This window comes from Lates calcarifer, linkage group LG17 (genome assembly GCF_001640805.2).
Source record: "Lates calcarifer isolate ASB-BC8 linkage group LG17, TLL_Latcal_v3, whole genome shotgun sequence".
NCBI classification, from domain to species: Eukaryota; Metazoa; Chordata; class Actinopteri; family Centropomidae; genus Lates; species Lates calcarifer.
The window spans coordinates 25,183,902-25,204,036 of NC_066849.1; the positions used below are offsets into that span (position 1 = coordinate 25,183,902).

Below are 20,135 nucleotides of genomic sequence, written 5' to 3' on the forward strand. Positions count from 1 at the left end.
TACACTCAATAATCAGAGCTCACACACACACAAACACACACACCGTCCAATCTTTGACCTGGGAATCTACGTTCCATGCTGCATCTGTTTCACCTGTCCTTAGATAACCTGTCCAAAATGAGGAGAAAAAATCAGGATACAGATTCAGAAATATTTTATTTAATATTTAAATATACTACACAGGACGTGGGCGTGTTAATAAACTAATACGTTACTAGACTTTAAAGGAACATTTTGGATAAGACCTGAATAAAAGAACAGACAATGCAGAACTGTCTAAATGTGATTTAATTTTTATTTATTTCTTGAAACAGTCTTTAAATTGTATTGATATATTTCTTAACAAATAATTAAAATCACAGATGCTGGATCAGATTGGGATCTTTTCGGGATCAAGAAAATAATGTATTCCTTTTATTTATTAGCAGTGTACATTTAAAAGATTAAAATCGTAAAAGACAATGTGTTACTGTCAGTGAGAGACGACCATGAAAACCATGCTTTTGTATTTTTTCCCCAAAGTCTGTGTCCTTGACATTTCTGTCAGGGAAACCTGTGCAGCAGGTGCAGGTGGAAAGAACGAAGGCGTGCCAAGACCTCCTCCAGAGTGGCAGGAGGAGCCAAAACACACAGCCTGAGAGGGAAAAGAAACACACTCGTGCTTAAAGCAGAAATGACCTGGACATTACATGACTTGTTTAACAGCTATTACACTGTATCCTCTATTATCTGACGTAAAAAAGATTACCCTCAACACCCAAACAAGTGTTTTCAGTTATTTTGAACATGAGACATTTCCAACACTTTCTACGATGTTCTCAAAGAGTCCTAAATCTAAAACACACAAAGAGCTTTTGTTTCGTACCTGATGTGGTAGTTTTGATCGTCCTGTCCGTTCTCACACCCCGCTCCCAAACACACACCTTCCTCCTCCAGTAACCTCTGACAGTAAAGGACATCTGCCTCCACCCCTAATATCTGAAATTAATCGGGAGAGCAGCAATTATATATGAAGACCTCATTTATGAAAGTTTGAATTATACCCTTCTTATACTAATTCTGAGCCAGTTAGTGATTAAATTACTGCTGAAACCTTCATTTGCATGTGATTTTATGCACGTTAGTGATTTTCACTAAAACTTCAGTGCTAATTTTTGTTTTTTATTTTTTTAACTTTTTTATTTTCATGTAAAAATATATATTTTTAGTGTATTTCCTGCATTTATAGAAACACAAGTACAGATTTAATTTATGGACATATTATGATTAAAATTTGCGTATCCATCATATAATCATAATTAAGCTCATGTTTTACACAATATAATATTACAGATGTAAACTAAGCTTAAGCACCCTCAGAAAACATTAAAGATACAATCATGTACGTATATTCACAAATGATATTTTAAATTTACTCATACATGAAAAATAAACCTTTAGTTTTATATTTTTCAACTGAACATAACAGAAAATAAGGATGTGAAACATAATGACTGGATCCAAATCAAACAACATCAGAAAGTATTAATCAATTATAAATATTACAGCCATATACTGTGGTGCAGCCTGAGGACTTTCTGACCTTGGCTTCCTCTATCATCTGAGGTGGTAAATGCAGACGGGGATAAAGAAAGACGCCTGCCATCGCTGGTTGACACTTTATCCCTGGTAGACCGTTCAAGAAGTCACAAGCCCGCTGAGCATTCTGGGACAGTGTTGTCTGAGTGTGAAGAATCTCCTACGATGGAGAAAATCTTTCTATATCCAAATAATCCTTTTGGATGAAATGTGGATTTTTCTTCGTCTCCTCACCTGTGCATATGTTTTATGTGACAGATCTCCAGGTGTGGGTCGATTGACCATCGCCTCCAGAGTGAGCTGTGGTAAAACCGGAGGGCTGGAAGTGGCCTGCATATTTCTTAAATACTTATTCACAGCTGGGTCCAGGTTAATCACCTCCATATACCCTCCTCTCAGACCACACCTGAACACAGGGTGAGTACAGAGTCATAGAGTCACCAGAGAGAAAACATACAGGTTGTCTTTGTTGTGATCTTCCATGTTTATTTGTCCTACACACTCAGTTTGTTTAACACTGTCTACTAAAAATTACTTCTACTAAATCACTTTTTCTTTTCTTTTTAAATCAGAAAGGTTGAAGTTGGTCAATTTTCATTCCCTGGCCACATATTTTCAGGAGTTATTTTACTGGGCAGGGTGGATGTTGGATATTTAAAGCCAGGACTTTGACACCTGTGACACATCCACACCTCTTTGAAACATCGCTGGAACTCACTCTCCTGTGCAGGCTGAAGATATCGAGTGAAAGGAGATCAACTCCACTTTCTCTGCGTACATTTGTCCCATCTCAAACAGGACTTTCTTATAGGAAATAAACTCTTTGTCTTGCCCATACACACTGTCCTGGTACACCTAGAAGATCCAAGAGGACACGAAAAAAAGGAGCTTGTGTTGAGACAAAAGTCTTTAAACGTTTGTTTCATTGTACAGCTTATAGTCACCTCCTCAGCCAATAGGACGAGGCCTTCTGTTGCAGCAAATTGAATCACTTTCTCTATTGTTTTCCTGTCCTGCACCTGACCTAGGAGGACAAGTAATCGTTAGTATCAGATATTAAAATGTAAGCTGTTCTTGAGGCAGCTCCTGTGAGTTCTGTTTACCTGTGGGGTTTCCTGGGTTGCTGATGTAAATAGCTCTGGGCTCACAGTGCCCCCTAGCGGCGTTCAGTGCTCGGTGCAGCTCTTCCAGGTCCACAGCCCAGCCTCCCTCCTCTGTCAGCTGGTACGGCACCAGTTTCACTCCCAACACATCCATCAGTGTGGGCAGTGTGTGAGGGCAGGGCACAGGAGTTAACACGCCTGTCTGAGTCTCCTCATCCCCGCTGGCCATCAAGTGCAAAACCAGCTAAACATGATAAATAACAACATGAAAAAATATTCACTTTTATTTCACATTAAAGTGAATATTTGCATGCTAATGTTAGCATGTAAACAAGTGACATTAGATTCTTTTTGTATGATTCCTATATAGGTGTTTATTAATGGACAATGGACATTTGCGATATGTAAATAAATAAATTAATCTACATGTTTAGCATGTATTAGCAGCTATAAGGACATTTTGTGTAAAAGCAATCATGACATCTTTGAAAACACATTTTGTGTCATTATGATGAGTTTACTGCTTTTGAATGCTAAATAGGGAGACTTAATGTCAAGTGTTGATAAATATATCCTGCTAATAATAGTCCCAGACATATTTTTAATCATACCGACAAGGCCCTCTGAGAACCACTGGAGAGGATGATGTCCTCTGGATGTGAACTGACTCCATCGTCTCTCCTTGTTATGAACTCAGCAATGCTTTTCTGGACATGTGGTATACCGCAGGAGGATGCCGAGTACGAGCCTGTCATCGACAAAGAGGATAGATCAGAAGAAGTCTGGGTGTGTTTAAGTCTGTGGAAGACGAAATAATATTTTTTATTCTTACCTACGCTCCCTCCACCGCAGGTCCCCAGAAGCCTCTGCGCCCTCCGCCTGACATCCAGAGGAAGGCTTTCTTCTTTGAGGAGCTCAGGGTACAGACACACCGCCAAGACCTGAAAAGACAAACAGGGAATGACAGACGGAGACAGACTCAGTTTGTAGCTGTCAGGCTGATCACGGGGGCAGGAAAACTGCTACAGGAGGTAGACACACACACACACACACAGACACACAGATAAAATATAAAACACCAACCTGGCGAACAAATGAGATGGGTGCCATCCCTGCCCTGTGGGATCACCTGAGCTGACATCAATCACCTCCTTGAAGGGTTTCTCTGCTCCCTGACAAGAAAACAGTCTGAGTTTAGACACAAGCTCAGGTTGGTTTTACTTTTCAACCCTCACTGTTTAGTTTTATCCTTCATTCTTTCATGTTGTTAACAACAAATTTTTTTCACCTTATTCTTCCTTACAGTTCAAAAAGCTGGATGAAAAGGTGAGTGGAGCCATGATTTCCTGAGTTAATCATCAGCACAGACCCAGAGATGAGGCTGCAGAAATGAATTCTTTGTGTTGGCTGTGCAGGGTAATAATCTATGAAGTTTCTGTAAAGTTGATTACACAGCTGGCTGACATTAGTTAGGTGATACTTTAACACATCAGGAGTCCCTGAGCCCTAAAATCATAAGCACCATATAGAGGACCAATAAAAATATAAAGTTGTACAGTTTTTCTTGTAAAATGCTAAAGGTGAAACATCTGAATCATAAAGCATAAATCTAACCTCTTTATTGCTTGTCCAGGTATATATTTCTATAGTAAGCATTTAAACTGGGTTATGTCAGGAAGAAATAACAGTCTGATCCTTGACATGACATTAACATGTTGCAGCAGACCAAGATGCATCACATAAACACTGGTCATTACATACTTAGGACCAGGACATATACTGAGTAGGGTAACAAAGCAGCCTTTGATAAAATATGATGCCTTGTTACTGATTAAACTGCCCAACAACGTAGGAACATATAAAGCATTTAAAATTTACAGCAGCAGCTGCCACGTAAAAATACTGCGCTCTTCATACTTTACATTTGAATTGTTGAGTGTTTTTATATTTCCTTAAATAAACCACATTTAATATTGTTTCTTTTAATTAAGGCACTTCCATTTAAAATCTGTGCCTTCCTCTCGTCAAGTCAAGTCAAGTCAAATTTTATTTATATAGCGCCAATTCACAACAGAAGTTATCTCGAGACACTGTACATATAGAGCAGGTCTAGACCGTACTCTTTATCTTATAAGATTTACGGAGAAAAACCCAACAGATCCCACCATGAGCAGCACTAGGCGACTGTGGCAAGGAAAAACTTCCTTTTAGGAGGCAGAAACCTCGAGCAGAACCGGACTCAAGGTGGGCGGCCATCTGCCTCGACCGGTTGGGTTTAGACAGAAAGAGAGGGGGGTGGGGGAATGGGGTAGGAGAAAGACAACATTGCAGATACACAGACTAAGTCAAAATGTAAATAGTAGTAGTAATAATAATAATAATAATAATAATAATAGTAATAATTATTATTACAGCTAAAGGAATAATAATGACAAACAATGGTACATTAATAGCACTAACACTATCAATAACACTAGTAAATGTTTTAATTATTGTTGCATCATGGGTTGAGCTGGATCATGGGAGCAGCAGGAGACTCTCCAGCTCTGGAGGCAGAACCCTGCAGTAAGAGACAGTAGCAGAGAGAGAGAGAGAAGCACAGCCTGGGCAGTAATGTGCTTGAGGGAAGAACACACAGTTAAAGTGATGCAGTGATATTAAGACAGTTAATAATAATCTCGTCGGCAGGACATCATGGACAACATTTACTAACTATTAATCTTAACTGATGCAAGGGAAAAATGGTATCCTGAAATAGGAACCAGAATAATGTGCTAGTTAAAAGTTAAGGCATAAAGATGAGTTTTTAGTTTGGATTTAAAGGCCACAACTGAGTCAGCCTGTCTAATATCACTAGGGAGGTTGTTCCAGAGGAAGGGGGCCCGATAGGAGAAGGCCCTGCAGCCTGCTGACTTCTTTTTGACTCTGGGGACAGACAGCAGCCCTGCACTCTGAGAACGCAGAGCACGGGAGGGAATATAAGGGTTAAGAAGATCAGACAGGTATGAGGGGGCTAGCCCATTTAGAATTTTATAAGTCATTAAGAGAACTTTAAAGTCTGATCTAACATGAATAGGGAGCCAGTGAAGGGAGGCTAAAACCGGGGTAATATGGTCAAACCTTCTAGTGCTTTTAGTGCTAGCACGCGGTAGTCCTGAAAGCAAAACATTACAATAATCCAGTCTAGAAGAAACAAAGGCATGGACTAGAATTTCAGCGTCTGCCATGGAAAGAAAAGACCAAATCCTAGCTATATTGCGTAGGTGAAAAAAGGCGGTCTTTGTAATGTCTTTAATGTGCTGATCGAAGGAAAGAGTACGATCAAGTGTGACACCCAGATTTTTGGCTGTTGTACTTTGAGAGATAACACAGTTGTCAAGGGATATAGTTACATGATCGAACTGGTGTCTATATCGTGCTGGGCCAATAACCAGCATTTCCGTTTTGTCTGAATTAAGAAGCAGGAAGTTTTGAGACATCCAGCTTTTAACAGATGACAAGCAGATCTCTAGTTCCCTAATTTGAGAGGCATTATCAGCCTTTATAGGCACATATAGCTGGGTATCATCAGCATAACAGTGAAAATTAATTCCATGACTCCGAATAATTTGGCCAAGAGGAGAAATATAAAGAGAGAAAAGCAGGGGGCCAAGAACAGAACCCTGGGGTACTCCATATTTCACATCAGAAAAGGATGATACAGTGTTATTACAAGAGACACACTGAGTTCTGTCAGATAAGTAAGATTTTAACCAGCTGAGGGCCACGCCAGAGATTCCAAATCTATTTTCCAATCAGTCCATGAGTATACGGTGATCTACAGTATCAAAGGCTGCACTAAGATCAAGTAATATGAGCATAGAGGTGGAATCTGAATCTAGAGAGAGTAGCAGATCATTTACTACTTTAGCAAGTGCTGTTTCAGTAGAGTGAAAGGCCCTAAAAGCAGACTGATACGGTTCAAATAGATTATTATCAGCTAAATGAGCTGAAAGCTGCTGATACACCACTTTTTCTAGTATTTTAGAGAAGAATGGGAGATTTGAGACAGGCCGATAGTTACCTAAAGACCCAGGATCAAGGTGTGGTTTCTTAAGTAAAGGTTTAACCACAGCTGTTTTAAAGCTAGAAGGAACAGTGCCAGTCGTCAACGATAGATTCACAATATTCAGCACTGCAGGGCCCAAGACTGGCCAGAGATCTTTGGAAAGTTTACCCAGGAAAGAATCAAAAAGGCAAGTGGTGGGTTTAGAAGCTAGTACTATCTTAGATAATGAATGAAGACATATAATGTCAAAATTCATCAGAGCAGAAACTCTCTGAGACTCAGTATGATGGACAGCCGGTTCTGCAGCAGATGCTGGAGAAACTGAACTGATTTTTAATCTAATCTCATCAATTTTACTGCAGAAAAAATTCTGAAACTCACAGGCAGTAAAGGGCGAGCAGCTAGGAGGCGGCTGCTTTTTAGTGAGTTTAGCTACAGTGTCAAAAAGAAATCTAGGATTATGTTTATTGCTATTGATTAAATTTGAAAAATATGCTGCTCTGGCAGTAGACAGTGCACGCTTATATTCCAGAACACCCTGGTGCCACTGGAGATACAGAGCTTCTGATTTGGATTTGCGCCATTTGCGCTCTAATTTCCGACAGGCCTGCTTCAGAGCATGTGTGTCGTCTGTGAACCAGGGAGTGGACCTCTTTGGCTGTTTAATTTTAGTGGTGAGAGGTGCAACTGAATCAAGGAGACTAGACAAGGTTGTATTCAAATCCCTGGTACAGTTATCAACAGAACCAATTGCTGTCGTAAAAGGGGCCAGGACCTCTGATAGTTGCTCTCTAAGAACAGTTAAAGTTGCGGGACCTATGTGTCTGGTGGAAGATATATTAGAGACAATTTTAGGGGGACAGACTAGAGTTGCAACAAATTTGATAAGAAAATGATCGGAGATAACCGATGTGACAGGAGAGATGGTCAGATTAGACACCTCAATCCCACGGGAAAGAATCAGGTCTAGAGTGTTACCACCACAGTGAGTAGGTTCATGTACAGACTGTGTGAACCCGAAAGTATCAATAAGTGCCAAAAAAGCTATATTTAAAGGATCAGAGGCCTTATTTAGGTGAATGTTAAAGTCACCCATAATTAGGATATCATCACTATATGTGACAAGACATGATAAAAAATTTCCAAATTCATCTAAAAACTGTGAGTAGGGGCCAGGTGGCCTGTAAAGTACCACAAGGTTGAGTGGTTGCAATCTATTTCCCTGGTCATGGGGATCGGAAGCTACTGGAGAAGGTTTCAATACTACAGCCTCGAAGGAGTTAAAAGTGACATTAAGAGCTGAGGTTAGACCAAAGAAAGACTTATAAATTAAAGCGACGCCCCCACCTTTTTTCGTAGCCCGAGCAACATGTGCGTTGGCATACTCAGGTGGGGAAGCTTCATTTAAAGGCAGGAACATATCTGGTTTAATCCATGTTTCACATAGACCAACCATATCCAGATTATGTTCAAGAATCAAGTCATTTATCAATAATGCCTTGGTAGAAAGTGATCTAATATTTATGAAGCCAAAATTGAGGATCATATTGAGCCTGGAGCTGCTGGTAGCAGCCTGGTGTGGCAAGGTACCTATAGATGAAGTATTAATAGGAATGAGGCATCTAGTGTTTCTGTTAGGAAATTTAAGTGGCCTTTTATTCAGTACTTTATGGGACCTAGCACTGTCACCAGTGGCAGGAGTGGTGATTTGTACATGGTGGTTTAGAAGCTTAGAAACTTGTGAATAGTACGGCGGGGAATGGAGAGAGTCTCAATGCAGTAGATCAGGCTATCAGTCTGAGCATCTAAAGTCTGCAAATGATCCTGGTTAGATTCATCATCTAAGCTATCTAAGCTAGTGGACTCCAAAACCGCACCACCTAAAGACCTAGCAGGTTCTCTACTCTACGATCACTAGTGTCTTACTGTCAAACCCGACGTAAACACCTGTCTATATTCCTAGATAAATAGCAGCGCTGCTCAGTAGGATGCAGACCATCTGCCTTCAGCAGGTCAGGACGGCCCCAGAAAGAAGGCCAGTTATCCACAAAACTATATCCCTGCTCACTACAGTGACGAGCCAGCCAGCGGTTCAGAGACGTGAATCTACTGTACACCTCATCATTACCCCGCATGGGTAAAAGACCAGAGACAACTAATCGATGCCGACACATCTTTCTAGCAAACTCAAACGTCCTAGCTAAACTAGCTTTGGTGACCTCAGACTGCTTCATTCTAATGTTATTGGTGCCGACATGAATGACAATGTTGCTATAACTAGGTGTGCAGTGTACCTGAGCCCCCTGTTTCTCCCTGCGTGATGCCAGCACCCTAAGATTATCCTCAATGTCGGAAGCTCTGGTCCCAGGTAGGCAGTAAACATTGGCTGGCGAGGCTAATCTGACATTGCGAGTGATGGGAGTCCTCTATGACTAGAGTGCGTTGTTTAGCCCTGTCAGCGGGAGCGGGGGAGACACGCGGGCGCACAGGACTACCAACGGGGCTAGCAAGAGTCGAAAACCGGTTTGCAGTCGGGAGGGGCGACTGCAGACCAAGCCACACAACCGGTTGCTTGCTCTTACGTGCCCCTTTCCGCCCGCTGACAGGGACGAACTCCGCACTCACTGCCGACGAGGCTAAGCTAGCCCTAACAGGCTCGCTGTCGAGCCCGTGGCTAACGCTATCTGGAGTGCCCGTCATATCTAAGGTAATGCTAGGAGAAAGGTCTCTAGCAGAGACACCCTGTCTTCAAGAGCAGAACAGCTAACACAAGCCATGGTAGTAGTTACTTTAAGCTAGGTTAGCTGTAGGAGTGAGAGGTGAGGCTACAATTTAAATTAGGCTAATGAGGCTACAAACGGCTAAGCTAAATTAAACTAATAACAAACAGGCTAAAGTCAGAGGAAATATCACTACACAGGCAGCGATCAAAAGTAAGATAGATTAGTACAAAGCGGCAGCAAATAATGTGTAACAAAAGACTATAGGACAGAAAGTAAAGAGAGAAAGCGGAGCAGCGAGTAAGTGTCGATCTCACAGAATCATGGCGTACGGTACAGGTAGCGTCACAGCCTCTCGTCTCCTTACAGTGGTATTTGACCATAAATCTCTCACGTGACTCACCTGTGTGACCTGCTGAGTGATGCGTGCAGCCAGGCTCTGCAGGTTCGTCGGGGCTCTGATTGCCCGGACTCTGGGATTCACCTGCTGCACCGAGGTCATCTCCTCTCCTCTGACTGAGGAGATCTCAGTGACAGCCTGCCTGTAAACTCCAGGTGCGTCTCTCTCCCGCAGGTGATCAGATAATTAAAAACTAGTAATCAGCTCGACATCCCTGAGGAGGAGTCGAGCAGTGCGCGCTCACAGCGAGAGCGCCAACTGACTGGAGTAACAGAGTACATTTACTCAAATACTCTAATGTTTTAATTGATCCTTGTTGCAGTAATTTGGTAATTTCATACTTAATTTATGTATTTTCAGGTGGTTTAATCGATCACAGTTGATGAAATGCTCACTTGTTTTGTATGTGAGCTATCGATCTGTAAAGTAATAAGTAACTAAAGGTTATAAAGTAAAATAAAATAAACTTGCTCAACTTTATGCATAATGAGTATTTTTACTTTAAAGACGTTCTGCTGTTTACATTTAGGATGCAGTACAGAAAGAATTTGTGGGTACAACAAGACATTTTATTTTCACGTGTAAAGATTTATTTACTTGAAAATAAAAAAGTGTATTGTGAAACAAAGCCTGATCTGCCGGTAAACATGTTTTCTACATGTTTGACAAATCCTCTGTCAAAGAGTTACAGATGAGGATCTGTGCTTCTCTCATGTTGGATCTCAGTGTTTTGCTGCCTGTCTCTGTCCTTCACACCTCTGTTAGCAGGAGGGAATCTGTCCATGAGGCGGCGGTGAAAAGAGCCGAGGCGAGCCAGGACCTCCTCCAGAGTGTCAGGTGGGACAAGGACACATAGCCTGAGAACACAGTCACTTTTTGAAACACTGCGACACACAGCGCCTGATTAATGTGGCTAACTTCACGTCTCTTACCTCAGATGATGTCGGTCAGTCGCTCCACCGTGTTGGCAGCCTGCTCCTACAAACACACCTTCTTCCTGCCAGTAACCTCTGACAGTACAGGACATCTGCCTCCACCTCTAATGACTAAAAACAGAAATATATAAATCTTAGAGCTGCCAGTGTGACAGCAATCTGATTTACTCATGAGTTTATTATTATTTTTAACACAATTTTCCCCAAACTTCAACATTTCTTTGGCATGTACTGTATGTCCACAGTACAAAAATACTTTATAACATATAGTTTTGTATTAATTCTAATTATAAACATGCATGAGTTTGCATGTTCTCTTTTTTTCCTGTGTGGGTTTCCGACAGTCCAAAGACATGTTACGGTTAAACCGGTGACTCAGAATTGCCCTGAAGTGTGAATGTGAGTGGTTGTTTGTCTCTATATGTCAGCCCTGTGATAGACTGGCGATCTGTCCAGGGTGTACCTCGCCTTGCTCGGTGGCAGCTCGGATTGGTTCCAGCCGCCTCAGACTCTCAAAGGAAAAGTGGTACAACTAATGTATCGATGATTCCCACCTTGGCCTGCTCTGTAATCTCAGGTGGTAAATGCAGACTGGGATAAAGGTAGACTCCCCCCATCGCCGGCTGACAGCTCATCCCTGGTAGACCGTCCAAGAACTGCCAAGCCCGCTGAGCATTCTGGGACAAAGTGGCCCGAGCAAGGAGAATCTCCTTCAAAGGAAAGAACAGCAGAGATTGTAAGCAGTAATACAACACATGACAGAGGTCTGTGCTGTCAGGTCGGTGTGTTACCTGTGTGTATGTGTCATAGGAAGGGTCTCCAGGTTTTGGAGGGCTGACCATGAGATCCAGAGCAAGCTGTCCTGTGACTGGAGTACTGATATCAGTATCAATCAAGATATCCAGATACTGCATCACCTCTGGGTCCATGTTGACAGCCTCCATGAATCCTGCTCTCAGACCACACCTGGGACACAGATACAGAAGTTTAATGTAAGTTATCTCCATGTTGTAGTGGATAAGATTTCTGACTTTCTCAGACAGAGCTGACTTGTAATTATTAATAATCTGACACTAAAGTACAGCAACAACTCACTCTCCCATGCAGGGGCTGGATAAAGAGTGAAAGGAGACCAGCTCCACTGTCTCTGAGTACTCTTCATCCATCTCAAACAGGACTTTCTTATAGGAAATGAACTCTCTGTCCTGTCTGTACACACTGTCCTGAAACACCTGCAGAGCACAGCAGAAGAATACATAGATTAATGTGAGCAAAAGGCTGCCAATTAAATTCATATGTGGAGATTTAGTTTAGTTTATAATCACCTCATCAACCAACAGTACGAGTCTCTCGGCTGCAGCGAACTGAATCACCTCCTCTATTGACTTCCTGTCCTGGACATGACCTACGAGGACAAACAGCAGCATGCTGAGGTGATGACGGCAGGGAAGTTTAAGCAGGTGGTGTTTACGTTGCTGCTGTGTGTTGTGTTTACCTGTGGGGTTTCCTGGGTTGCTGATGTAAATGGCCCTGGGCTCACAGTGCCCCCTGGCGGTCTTCAGCGCTCGGTGCAGCTCGTCCAGGTCTACAGCCCAGCCCCGCTCCTCTGTCAGCTGGTACGGCACCAGTTTCACCCCAGCCTCATCCAGCAGCATGGGCAGGGTGTGAGGGCAGGGCAGGGGGGTCAACACACCTGTCCGAGTCACCCCCTCCCCTCTGGCCAACAGCCTCACAAGCAACTTAAGACAACAGAACAGAATTGTATCGATTCTGTGCTTAATTTCACATTTGGTTTAAAGGATAATTACAGTTAATTTAAACTTGGGCCTTGGGTTATGATCATATTAACTGATGAGATCATTTTAATTTTGCCCCAACTTTACTCCTTCACTCCTGTATACTCGTCTGCTGGTTTTCCTGTCGTTTATGTCGTTCTGCTGTCTGAACCATGAATCTCAGTGACCTTGCCAGCACTAGAGCACTTTAAATCATACTCATGCTCCACATTAATTCTCCCTGGTCCTCCTGCAGTCCCTCTGTGACCCTCCTGGGAGGGCAAAGCCTCAGTTTGAGAGCCTCTAGCTGAACTATTGTCTTGATTACAACCTGTCTGAATGTCGGACTGCTCTTGTCTTTTCTGATTTTGTTGCATCAATGTCGCTGTGTTCCCGGATTAAAAAGATGAGTACAATGTTACTGTAACTCATGACCAGATCCTTTAACATCCATCTACCAGCAAATATTTCCTCAGTGTGGCATCTGGACAGTAAACAGTCATAATGGTGCAATTTTACCATCATGCCTCTTTGAGAACCAGCAGAAATGATGATGTCTTTGGCGTATGAAGGCACTCCACCGTCTCGTCTCGTGATGAACTCAGCGATGCTTTGCCTGATGTGAGGCATGCCAGAGGAGGCAGTGTAGGAACCTGTGGATCAGTCATTAGATGTGCTATTTCTATATGTTTGGCTAATTTCAATTCTAGTCTGTCATGTTTTAAATGTCAGACAGATTGTGCAGAAATCCTCACCCACACTTCCTCCAGGACAGACCTCCAGGAGACTCTGAGCCCTCAGCCTGACATCCACAGGAAGACTTTTGTCTTCCAGCAGCTGAGGGTACAGACACACCGCCAAGACCTGAGAAAACAGGACAGTACAGACAAGAAACCAGAGAATATTCATACAACTTTGTAGTAGGAAAGTGCCTCGCTGAGGTTAAAGTCATTTTTATCATAGTCAAGAAAGCAGCAACACAGAGAGCATGGTTACAAAGCTTGATGTGAAGAGAGTAATCAATAATCAATCATTGGAAGGATAATATAAAATATATGAAATAACAGCAGTCAAAATACCAGTAACTAACTGAGTCTTACCTGTCGAACATATGAGACAGGTTTCATTCCTGCTTGGTGAGGACTGCATGAGTTGATGTCGATCAACTCTTTGAAGGGTTTCTGCGCCCCCTGCAGGACAGTACATGTTAATGCAGGAGGGGTTTTTTTTTCAGTAAATTACTACTACTCCTCTCATGCAATTTATCTGATGATAAACAAGGTACTGATGATGTTTAAGCAGAGGTTTAAAAAAAATATGCAGAGACTTTATTGCAGTAAAAGTATCAGTACATTAATGTAAATATTAAAAACTACAAATAAAATTCCTTCGAGTCTTAGCAGCATAGTGAGAATCAAAGTAAAAGTTGTTCTGTAGTAAAATGTCCCCTGTGACTGATTCCAAGTGGAGTTAGTTGGCCACCTGGCCATGGCATTTTCATTTAAATAGCACATTTTATTACAGATAAACTCAATGTGCTTTACATTGAAAGACAAAATATAATAGGTAATATAAGAATATAAGCATGAGAGTAAAATGCAGGAACTGAATCAATGAAGAAAACAGACACAAGTTTGCAGACACAGCTGTTTCTCAGGGATATTGAAGCCAGATAGATAAATGCAGATTACTGGCACGTACCTGTGTCATCTCCTGTGTGATGTGTGCAGCCAGACTCTGCAGAGCAGTGTGTGGTGAGACTCTGATCCCCCTCACTGTGGGATTCACCTGCTGCAGAGAACTCATTGTCTTTCTCCCTGAAAAGACGCTGAAGACGTTTCAAAGTTGCACAAGGTTGAAATGACTCCTTCTGCAAATATCCATTCTTCCATATACAGGATGGAGGTGAATGGTTAACTGTTATGTCATTGAAAATCTCAGTGTCACAGCTCCCCCTGTTTGATGAGTAATCCTTTATGTTCACTTTGCCCTGCACACAAAACTCCCTGATCTCTGAGGTGAACTTTGTTCATGTCAAATCTTTCCCAGTATTCTCATTAATCAGAAAATAGTGGGGGAATAATAAAGTAGATACTTCACCGTTTAATTTGTTCATGAACATGTATTTTCCGTTTTAGGAGTTAAAATATCCTTTTTTAAATTGCTCTTTCACAACATCATTTTCTTTTTCAGTTCCTTGTCATTTTTTTTTTTTTTTTTTTTTTTTTTTTACATTTCTTTACATATTTCTTTGTTATTTACTCTTAAATTTCTTGATTTAAAACAAGAAACTCTCAGAACAAACGGTTAAAATTGATTTATATATTGTTGTTGACGCCATCTTGATATTTCTGCCGTCGTCATTAACCTCATCACATCTTCGGTTAATGCCACCTATTTGAGCTCGTAAATCAATCTTTACAGGTAAATAAGAGCGAGTGTGTGTTGTTAACAGGTTAATGTATCAAACTGATGCAGTTTTTAGAAGTTTTTGATGTTAATTAGCGAAAATGTTTGTTACGGTCTAACACCGCGGTGAAGCTAGCTAGCTTAGCTAAGATCCAGCGGTGTGTTATATCCATGTCTTGTGATCCAGTGACAGCACATTACTGTATAATTGTATTGCTACATTGGACAACTAAACACGTCTGTGTTTTGTATTTCAGCGCGTCGCCACGACCTCCATTTTGGACGTCACCTGCTCCTCCTCCACTGCTCATGCTTCACGAGACATCCTGCGGACAGGTGAGTGTACAGACGTTGCATTTTATTTTGGGACCTTACACTTAAGTGGTTTGTCATAATGAGCACTGTACCATTGTCACTGTATATTTCTCACTATTTTCTGAGCTTTTACAAACCAAACAATCAGTTTATTGATCGAAAATAATCCGCAGATTAATCCAAAAATAATCAGTAGTTGTAGTCCTTTATGATCTTTGTCTTTCATGTCTCAGAGGTTGGCTTCAGGGAAGTGGCTGGAGACGGTCAGCGTGCTGTAAATCTTTGCTGGGACCTCTCCTGGATGTCATTGATGTGTTGATCAAAGCTGAGCTTGTTGTCTAGAGTGAGTCCAAGATGTTTCAAGTTGCTGACTTCTTCTACCGTCTTGCTGTGGATGGAGTTGGGATTTGTAGGTTGTCTGTGCATCACTGTGTGAAGTGAGAGATGGAGTGTTGATAGGCTGTGATGGACTTATTGTTATAAAGTGGACCTCAAAGGAGGCTTGAGTGTTCTTTTCATAAGTAAATTCCCATTTGAACACAGCCTGCCATTAAATATGAAAGAAAATAAAGTCAAAAACTCTAAATATCTGGTAGGTGAGTGTTCTCTAGCAGTGTTTGAACCAGCCTTGTTTTAAATAAAGTTAATATCCCTTTGACAGTGTTGCAGAAAGTCCATTCCAGACATAATCTTATTTAATTATTTACAAAAACTGCCTGTCATGGATTTGGGCCTCTGCCTCTCTAACATCATGTCTTCTTTATATATTAGAGAACTGTGATGTAATGTAATCTCATTAACACTGTTATTGTTTAACCATGGGGACATTTTGTCAGACAGCCTCTTTAACATTTAGTGGAGCGGCAACATTTAAAGTTTTAACCATGTGATTAAAATATAAAAAAGAAAACTTTGCTTCTGCCTTGACGTTTAGGAATCACTAAATTCACTTTTCAGTTTTTGATAAGATAACCCTGTCGTTCTTATGAAGTCTGGAATGTCATCATGCTGAGGAGTGTGAACATGTTTTCCCTTTAATAAGAGCCAGTGTACCCAGCCACTGAGAACAGCTGCTGCAATTTAACCCAGCAGTGCAGCGATCCATGTCAAAGTATGTCATTGCTGTTATCGGGCTCAGATTGTTATTATAAGACAACATAATGGATAAGATTCCTACAGATACAGATTTTATTTAAGGACAAGATCCTTTTTGATTAACCAGAAACATCGCTATATATCACTACCAGACTCCACTGACAAAAACAGGATTTTTACCAAGTAAAACATGAGAGCTGCTGAAAAACCACTGCCTCCAGCAGTTAGCTTTCTTGTGTTTTTGTGTGGTACTTTTACTTATGTGAAGGATCAGAATACATGTTCCACCACTGAAAGTCACACAATAACACAATCAATTGAGGCAGCAGCTGACCAGCAACTCTCATGTTCTGCAAGGTAAAATTACTGTTTTTGTCAATGGAGTCTGGTATTGATAAATCAACAAAAAGGATTTTATTCTCTGCTCGTAATAAAAGGTCTATCTCTGTAGGAATCCTATCCATAATGTTGTCAGACATTTTAATTAATAAATAATTCTGGGCAGCAACCCTGAGAACATAATGGTCAAAACCACTGGAGCACAGGATGAGACATCTCGATTTTTAAGCTCCTTTTTATCTGTAAAATTACTGTGAAAGTCACTCTCCTCAGTGTGTAAACTTCCTGCTTACTTGTTGAAGTTTGTTTATTATCAGTCTCATGACGACAGTGCAGACAGGCGTACATGAAAGAGCTTTATTAAATGGAAACTTGCACAGGATTCGTAATGCAGAGTAATAATACTGGACAGTTAGCATAGATACAGAGAAAAAACACAACTTGAGTCAAATTGCCTAATACACAATGGCTATAGGCCAAAGAAGACGACCTTTGCATAGAAGTCCCTACCTGGTGCAACTGCAGCGTAGGAAGAAAGAGATAGGTTTGTGTCTATGGGGACATTTAAAGGGAGCTCCAAGCACACAATATTAATTTCTACATAAAGTTACAGTATCTTCAATCTGAAGTCCATTATCATTCTTCTAGTGTGTTCTTTCATCTATTAAAACAGGATCGACACCTGTCTGATAAATAAAAGAAGATATATACAATAAGAAATTAGACGGGGGAGGGGGTGATGGGAAGGTGAAGTAGCTACAGAAGGGAGGGAGGAAGGGAGGGGGTGTTATTAGATATGAAGCCATGCTGTGGGGTCGAATCAAAGCTGCTTTTTTTTTTCTTTTCTTTTTTGGCAGATCCAGGACCAGTTGAACCACATTTGTTGATTAGAGCCAGATGATGGGAGCTGGTCCTGGTCCTGTGGTTCAGATGTGAGGTGTGAAATCCGAGCCAGCAGGTTAAAAAGAGTGCTTTGCTAGTTTTTTTTTTCTTTTTTTTTCTGTGATTAGCCCTTGTTTGTTGTCGTGTGTGTGTGTGTGTCCAGTCAAAGTGGACACACCTCAGTCCCTGTGCAGGTGACATCCGGGGGACGCCCCCCTCCCCCTCCTTGCTCACTGTTCTCGTGCCTCTTTGAAGGTAGTATAGATTTATTTAGAGCCCTTTTTGAAGAAGTATTAAAAGACCTTCTCGGTGCAGTTTGGTTCGTCCAGTTTGTGCTCTCCCAGGCCAGGTAGGACGGGAAGGTCTGTGACAGGAGCGCCCTCCAACTCCACCTCCACCCTCCCCCCAAACACTGCCACCTGGGGGGACAGAGTTCATGTGATCACCCAAATAAAAAGACTTGGTCTTGATTAGGAGGAACAGACTCCAGTCTTTAAATCCCTTTAAACCCATTTCATGAGTAGTGGTCCGAGCCAGATGAGTGGATTCCTCCTCCAGTTTGTTAGTAGTTTTCCCTTAAAGGGCCACTATTCCAGTTGTAGAGAAAGCAGTCAGTCTTATACTCTCTGAAACATTCGAGTAACTCTACAAAGCGCAACATCAAAGGCACATACATGATATTTCCTTTTTGCTACGTGTGCCCACCACTCCCTTTTTCCATCCACGTATCAAGAGGTTTTGTTTTTTTTTTCTCTCCTTCCATTTGTGTAACCTGAGTTTTCTTCTCCCTTTTATCCTGTTTTTTTTCTCACTAAAGTCTGAAACACAGGAAGAGCAAATGTGTTGAGCTCAGGGCTTATTTTCCAACAGCACAGTTTACGTTTTTATTAGTTTTGTAGCATTTTGTACCAACATCAACGCCATTTTCATTTTCCTAAACTTTTAAATTCAGACCAATCACAGCCCAGTATTGACTTGTTGTAAATTTCTAATATTTATTTTTGACTTTTAGTTGTGGTGGCAATTGGCCCGCAGCACATTTATGACAATCAGGTGACGTTCTCTGTGATTAGAACTGCAACAAATGATTATTTATATCATCGATGAATCTGCTGATTGTTTGGTCCATAAAAGGGAAAAGTGATAAATGTCTGGTATAATAAAAACCCTGCACAAGTAACATCAGGACCTGTGTTAACGCTCATTTGTTGTGGCCTCTTGCAGGTGTCAGAAGTCTGCAAAGATCTCCATCAACAGGCCTACGGCTACAACCACGACCCAGAGACTAAACAGCAGCCTCCAAGACCAAAGAAGCCGCGGCACGCTCATGTATTTATTCTTCAGTCCTGGGGGTGTTTGACCAAAAACAGCAGGAGCGCCAGGAGCGGTGTATTGCTACACAACAAGACTACTTCAAAAGGGATGGCAGCCATATTTAAATCAGGTACAGGTATCAGTCTGTTGGCATTTTTGCTTAAAAAATAACTGATTGGCGAAATGCTGCAGTTCTAATCACTCAAATTTTAACAAGTGAATAGCAGGGGTCAGTAATAAAAATTGTTGCTAATTATTTTTCTCTCTGTGAGAGAACGCTGCCCCTTCACCTTTCACCTGTCCTATCTGTGCTGTTTCCTTCCCTCTCCTGTTCGCTCTCATTGTGTTTCAGCCTGAAGTCCATGATTGTTTTTATAGCTTAGTTTTGTGAGTTTCTTTTAGTCCATGAGATGCTTCTGTTTGTTGTTGTCGACCGTCACTTCCTCCTCCGCTGTTAGCGCAGCACGGTGCAAGAAAATCTCACATTTTATTGTGAAGGAACATGTTTATTTCCTCAGTTTATAAATGGATTGCATGTCGCTGCTGTCGATCGCCTGTTTGTCCTCTCAGGCCGGCACTTCACAGCACGGGTGGCAGCGAGCGTCAGGCACCGTTTTGTGGTGGAGCTTAGTGCTCTCTGGTGGACAGGAGGATTAACTGCGCTTTGCTGCCACCTGCTGCCTCAGCTTCTCCCTCCTCTTCTTCTCCATCAGCCTGGAAAAGGAGAGAGTGTTTAGTTTTGGTGAAGCGAGAGCTGATTTAACGTGTTTTCATGTTAGGGAAACATAAAAACACTGGACACCTTCATGTCCAGATTTTGGTCTGGTCTTTTCCTGTCTATGGCCCAGTAAGTTTAACTGTGTTTTCTGATTGTAGTGAGCTGCTGCGATGGACGTGACGACCTGCTAATCATCTATCACGGCCACATCCAAGACCAGATTTGTGGATGTGCTGCGCACCATCGAAGAACACGCCTTCGTCACATCTGAGTGAGTGCAAAAAAATCTCACCTATCAAAACCAATTTTACCTTAATTCACTTAATAAACTAATATCTTTGGAATCAGTGCAGTGTTGAGCAGGAACAGTGTAGCCAGCCACAGGTGTTATTAACATCATTATGGACAGGATTCTTACAGAGACGGAGCTTTTTATTAAAGAGTAAGATCCTTTATGTTGAACCAGAAACATCGCTCATCTCTACCAGACTCCATTAACAAAAA

At 41.6% G+C, this 20,135-nt stretch overlaps 1 protein-coding gene, 1 long non-coding RNA gene and 2 pseudogenes across 4 annotated transcripts in view; 1 reads left to right on the forward strand and 3 right to left on the reverse strand.

The window, feature by feature from the left end:
* Positions 1-139: 139 nt before the first annotated feature.
* LOC108879541 (alanine aminotransferase 2-like) lies at positions 140-9,951 on the reverse strand (annotated as a pseudogene).
* LOC108879549 (uncharacterized) lies at positions 8,717-18,960 on the forward strand. Of its 3 annotated transcripts, none has more exons than XR_007814857.1 (8): positions 8,717-9,436; positions 9,819-10,004; positions 10,615-10,686; positions 11,362-11,520; positions 11,595-11,776; positions 15,226-15,304; positions 15,517-15,626; positions 18,824-18,948. It is a non-coding gene; the product is annotated as an uncharacterized LOC108879549 (long non-coding RNA). The 3 variants fall into 3 exon arrangements; XR_007814855.1 differs by having other exon boundaries at positions 10,618-10,686; XR_007814856.1 differs by lacking the exon at positions 15,517-15,626 and having other exon boundaries at positions 10,618-10,686; positions 18,824-18,960.
* On the reverse strand, positions 10,011-14,676 carry LOC108879540 (alanine aminotransferase 2-like; annotated as a pseudogene).
* LOC108879537 (1-phosphatidylinositol 4,5-bisphosphate phosphodiesterase gamma-1) overlaps positions 17,061-20,135 on the reverse strand; it is a 29,100-nt gene continuing 26,025 nt past the window's right edge. Inside the window, exon 33 of the mRNA XM_018670830.2 lies at positions 17,061-19,627. Coding sequence (XP_018526346.1) covers positions 19,567-19,627 — 61 coding nt within the window. The 3' untranslated portion in view covers positions 17,061-19,566. The remainder of the gene's footprint in view (positions 19,628-20,135) is intronic.